Genomic DNA, 6,057 nt, shown 5'->3' on the forward strand with positions numbered 1-6,057 from the left:
GCCACAGAGAAACCCTGTCTCGAAAAAAAACAAAAAAACAAAAAAACAAAAAAAAAAAAAGAAAAGTAACTAAGACAGTAACTTTGAAATCAGTTTGTCATTATCCACTAAATATCATTCTAAGATTACTAAAACTAATCTGTTGGAACAAACTAGAAGCCTGGTAGAGGGAAAAGTAGGGTGTTTTATTATTTTGAGAAGCAGTGATAGTGGGGCTATCGCAGCTGAAACTTGAGGTATGTAGAGTTCAGCATTAAAACCACACGGGGTGGAGGGCTGGGCCTGCCTAAGCAGAGGTGAAAGGGGAAAATGAGCTGTTGGTTTAAGAACAAACCCTGCCTTCCCTCCCACTTCGCTGAGGAATCTGACCACAGCATATCTCACAGGCAAACTAGAACCACTTCCAGCCCAAGCCGCAGGCATCTGATAACCTCCACGAACGTGGCATATCTTCCTACCGGCATGCACTGCACTTGCACATGGATTCAGTAAATGATACAATTTCCTTAATCGGCTCAATGGTTTCAGAAGCTGCTTTATGACGTGTTAGGAATAAAAGACAGACCATTACTAGATTATGACCACTTATCATTTTAACATAAAGTCACAATTTTATTGGGAAAATTTGGGTCTTAGCCTTTGATTTTCATCAGAATCCAAAATGATGTAGCAAAATGTACTAGTGATTGGTAGCGAGGGAGGATGTGTGGCTCGTTATGGTGGCAGGAGTTATGGCTCGTATGGTGGTCACATTTTCACTAGGGGGTGCGTGTGTGTGTGTGTGTGTGTGCGTGTGCGTGTGCGTGTTCAACACTGCTCCTTTCGTCTGCAATCAGACTGACCGGGAAGCATAAAGACTCACATTTGACTTTTTAATCGAAACATTCTGCCATTACATTACTCACATCCAAGTCTGTACAGGTCTGGGATCTTCTTCCTAGTGGAGTACAGGGCCAGGTGAGGACATTTTATTGAAAAGCTGAGCACAGTCAGGCTGCCTTAGGCTTAAGAGTTTCTGGGTTTTGTCCTTGGAGGAGTTCAGGATCTTCCCAGGGCCTCGGGCCTCGAATATTCTTCCAGTCTTCAAAAGTGGAGTCCTTTATTTTCTATAGAACCATGAAGTTAAACACATTAGTACCGATGCCCAGGGGCTTTGGATGAGGCATCACTGAGGGCTGAGTAGGGAAGGAAAACCCAACAGGCTCCCAGACAAGTTCGGGAAATAAACCAACTCCAAAGCAAGCTCAAGAACTTCCTGAGGTTCAGAACTCTCCTGGCTTGCTGTGGAGAGACTTCACATCTACCTTTCCCCATAAGGACAGACTATTACTGACAGAAGGCGTCTCTGTTTCCGAGAGCACCGAGAAGGGAGGGGCTGGGCAAAGAAGAGTAGACGGGAAACTGCTCTAGCGTAGCAACAGCTGAAGGGCTGGTGTGGGTCACCGCGGACAAGACCCTGTCGTCTTCACAAGAAAGAAAAGGACCAAAGCTCCTTCTTCTGTGCCTGAGAAACGACGCTGGGCTTCAGATTGAAGCCGCTCTCCACGGGCAACCTGAGGGAACTCACTCATCAGCAAGCAAACTACCCAACTACACTTTGGAGCATCCCCGCTTCACGTAGTCTCGAATGTCTTGAGCACAGGAAGAAGGCAAGAGAAAAGGGATGGACGGAAAAGGTCCCTTATCCTCTCGAATGGTCACTTCTATACACCTGCCTCTGGCCTGGAATAGCTAAGGAGGGGAGGAAAAGGGCTAGGAGAGGTCAAGGGGCAATTTAAATCCAAACTTGGAGAAAATGATCTATGTTTCCCTTGAGGTTTAGATCTAAGTATCAACTAGGTTATCCGCTCTTTTACTGACTATGCAATCTTCAGCATGTAGCAAGGCCACCCTGGCATCGACTACCCCCCCACCCCCCGGAAACGGGGTTTCTCTGCATAACAGCCCTAGCTGTCCTGGAACTCAGTCTGTAGGCCAGGCTGGCCTCAAACTTACAGAGACCCGCCTGCCTCTGCCTCCCAAGTGCTGGGATTAAAGGCTTGCACCACCACCACGTGACCGGCATCGACTCTTATTGTAAGTGATTGCTAAAAGGTGAAATTCTACATTTGGCTCTTAACTCCTATCGTTTCTTCTGAACTACAAGGAAAATCTACTCCCAGATAAAGCCTCCAGAACATCACTGCCCACAAAGCAATTACTTCTCAAGCAGACAGTTCAAGGTTTTTACCAAATGACAGGAAAGCAGTAAATGAAAGTATTTTTCTTGAAAAGTCAGGATCACATATATGTAGATGTACAAAATGCTATTAATTTAGCAAATAAGTATTTTCAAGTATGGTTATGAAACTATCTAAACTTTAGGTCATTTAGATTCTCAAGGTAGTAAAAGGTCTTTTGTATAGTTATTTCTGTTTTCTTTTTTTTTTTTTTTTTTGAGATATCGTCTATATAGCCCAGCCTTGAACTCACTATGTAGCCTAAGTTGACTTTTAAACTAGCAGCAATCCTAGTGCCACAGTCGCCCCAAGCACCGGAATAACAAACATGGGCCACCCGTCCTGGGAGAAGGTGTTACTAGAGCAAGCCACTCTCCAGATACATCAACATACATGTGCCCACGGGAATTTGAAATAATTCTTAAGCTGTGAGCCAAGGTTGGCAGGACCGAGTCATGAGAACATGCTGTCTTTAGAGGTCATGTACAGGAAGAACTCCTGGTAGACAATCTGTAAACCATGCAATTGGCTGAACACCAGGCTGTGAGTGTGCTAGGCATGACCCAAGCCTCCCCCTAACACCCAGCTGCCACAGGACTGAATGAGGAGCCTAAGACATAGTGAGGAAAGCGTCGGGAAGCCAGGGCGGGGGGTGGGGAGGGTGGGGGGGTGGATAGGGGCTCCACACCCCACCCTCCAGAGAGCAGACCTCTCCTCAGTACTCACTGCTCCTGACACCCAGCTAAGACACTGAAAGGCCACTGTTGCTCAAGAGTTAAGCTTACTTGAGGCTCACCATGCCAAATTTAAAACCAAGCCTGAACAATGCCCTGGCACAGGTGTTACCAAGTCACCAGGCCTAGGAAACAACAGGGCTTGTCCCCAGATTCCCCTTTACAGAACAAACCAAGCAACAAAGAGCTTCCAGGTTTGGAGCAGCTCAGATTTGTAGTGCTCCATGGTGACGTTTACCTGAAAAGCTATAATCTCCAGCACTTCCGGTTCGAGATCTTAGGTTATTTACCAAATGTCACACAGTCAGATTAAATTTATTCTTTCTTCACTATTGATTTATCTTAAGAAATAGAACTAGTGATGACTAGTTAGATTGTTACAAACATAGAATACTAACATACCATACCTCATATTCTGACTCTAAAGTTATTTTATTTCCTTTCAATTTTTTTTCCAATTCGGGATCAACCTGTTGAAAAGGGGAAAAAAAACATATGTTACTAAATTCTTTCACATTCATTTTTCACTTTATTTTGTTTTCATTTTTTACTTTTAAAAGTCACAGGTGAGCTGAAGCCTGGTGGCACATGCCTTTAATCCTAGCACTGAGGAGGCAGAAACGGGAGGACTTCTGTGAGTTTGAGGCCAGCCTGGCCTACATAGTGAGTCCTGAGCCAGCCAGGGACACAGTGAGACCTTGTCTCAAACAAAGTCATAGGAAAGCTGGCTGGGACAGTTCAGTCCATTGAAACCATATGTGGAAAGCTCTCCTCTCCTCTGTGGTAATTAGGACACACCGCCACTAATAGCCACCAATGCACATTGAGCATCGGTACTAGACACCTGACACACCATCTTGTTTAATGCTCACAAGACCTGTGAGATAAGCGTGAACTTCATCCTCATTACATGTCAGGAAACCTGGCAGACGCTTGAGTAACTTATGAAAGAAGCATGTGCAGTGCTGAGCACTGGCCTTCTGCCTCCAGAGCAGCTTTAGTCACCAGCCATGCAGATTTTGTAGCACAGAAATATTTAAAGGGCTACTATATAACACACTTAAAAAATGAAAGAACCCCTTCCACAGATCAAACAAAGAGCAAGCAATAGAATATTTAGGGTTCCACAGAGGTCCACTGAAGCGCATACCTGCTACCTGCATGTCACCAAGAAGAGTGTGACAGTGAAACAAACAAGGAAATGGACTAGCTGTGTTTGCATGACTAAGAGCAGCCTGTGAGCAAAGTGCTGAGCTGGGGGACAATCCCAGGACTCCATGATACATAGATGGAGAAAATGACACAGATCCAAACAAGGTATGTTAGGACAAGCAGATCCAAAAACCCCAACACAGGCATGCCTGAGAATCCAGAATTACATCAGCACTACTGGTCACACACCATTTCTGCCTTATCAGTAAACATTATCCCATTGTACATTTCCATAAGCTACTTTCTTGTGCTTCTATTTCCTGTACAAAGTAAGAGTAAAAAGGGATCCAATGATGTCAAAATAATTTGTGAAACAAGAAAAAAAATCAAATAAAAACTCAATTAAGTCTTCAGTTTAAGGCGCAACAGAAAAAAATGCCACTATAGTAAGAGGGTTTTCTAAGAGCTGAGAATTGGAGCTGAAACCCATTTTCCCCTTGGCTATACTTGCCAAGCCAGGAACAAGTACAGAATCATAACCAAGGGTTAGTGTGACAGCCAGGTATCACATGGTGCTCTCAGATATGAAAACTGTGGAAAAAATAAGGACAGAAAGTACAAGGATTATTGGAAAGGTGTATTGGAAAAGGGGAGAGAAGGGGGATAAGGAAGGGTCCTAGGGGAGCCAATATTCTCAAAGCACATTACATACATGTATGGAAATGCCACAATGAGGCTTATCACTCTGTGCAGTTTATATGTTAATTTAAAAATAAGAGGAGCCACAGCTGGAAGGCAGGTAGATGCAGCTACTGGGGGCTAGAGAAATCATCACACAGGGCTATAGTAACAAACACAGAAAGCAAATGACACATGACAGAGATCTAGCGCCTTCAAAGAAATTACTATATTCTAAACTCCATAAGACAGGTATATAGCTAAGCTGAAAATCTCTGGAAAGTAGAGGTGAGCTTCCTGGATCCTAACTGAAAGTCATGTAGGGTCAGGTCTTAAGAACAAGCGCGAGGAAGAGATGCACAAGGGCTGACTCCAACTTTAAACAAGCCAGGCAGGACCCGGCTCACACCCAAGTGTTAAGGGGACCAGATTCCGCTCTACCACTTAGGAAAAAAAAAAAAAGATAAATTGTTTCTGAAGGAAAGAAATACCACCTAGAACATCTACAGTTACTTATAAACAATAATCAATATTTAACTGAAAATAATTATAAGGCATATTCAAAGTCATAATCATATGGTCAAAAATGAAGAAAAATTAAATAATTATATCCTTATAAAAGATGGGCCTTTTGAGTAATTATAATTCACAAAGAGTTTAGAAAAAAGGGATAAAATGTAACATTAGGGAAAATTTCTCTAGAGTATTGAAATACATAATAAAGAATTAAATGAACAGCTGAGAAGTGAAAAATATGTACCAAATCACAAAGTCAAAGGATGGGTTTAGTAAGAAACTGAATGTAACAAAACACAGATTTTTAGTGATGAGAAGATAAGACATCAGAATCCAGCGATGGGCATATATACAAAAAGAGTTAGGTTCTTAAAGCCCGTGCACTTACACATAACTTAACAGATCACACAACAACTCTCAACAGCCACCTGCAGCTAGCCATAGTTTAACAGGAACATGCATTCTGTAGCTCTTGCAGCCCTTGAACTTAGGCCTAGTTTAATAGTACACTCTATGGACTTTAAAGTCCCAGGTAGAAAGCAGAAAGAAAACTGGGGGCGGGGGCATTTTATAAAACATCAACCTTTTTGTTTTATGCTTCCCTTTTCTTTTGCTTAAAATCTTCAAAGAATAAAATGACAATTTGAAACTCCATTTCCCCCCTACGTTAGACTGCCTAAGAGTTAAGAAAAACATTTCTTGCTTCCATGATTCAATGTCTCTCTATCTCTCTGTCTCTCTCTCTCTCTCTCTCTCTC

The 6,057-nt window shown here is 42.8% G+C and overlaps 1 protein-coding gene across 1 annotated transcript in view; it reads right to left on the bottom strand.

Annotated features, from left to right (window-relative positions):
• Nucleotides 1-64: 64 nt before the first annotated feature.
• The window catches only part of LOC101982046 (cytochrome c oxidase assembly protein COX16 homolog, mitochondrial), a 12,631-nt gene continuing 6,638 nt past the window's right edge, over nucleotides 65-6,057 (bottom strand). Inside the window, exons 3-4 of the mRNA XM_005343291.3 lie at nucleotides 3,361-3,423; nucleotides 65-1,106 (exon numbers count right to left, since the gene is read on the bottom strand). Of these exons, the coding sequence (XP_005343348.1) occupies nucleotides 990-1,106; nucleotides 3,361-3,423 (180 nt within the window). The 3' untranslated portion in view covers nucleotides 65-989. The remainder of the gene's footprint in view (nucleotides 1,107-3,360; nucleotides 3,424-6,057) is intronic.

Source organism: Microtus ochrogaster, chromosome 1, assembly GCF_000317375.1.
Source record: "Microtus ochrogaster isolate Prairie Vole_2 chromosome 1, MicOch1.0, whole genome shotgun sequence".
Classification (NCBI taxonomy): Eukaryota; Metazoa; Chordata; class Mammalia; order Rodentia; family Cricetidae; genus Microtus; species Microtus ochrogaster.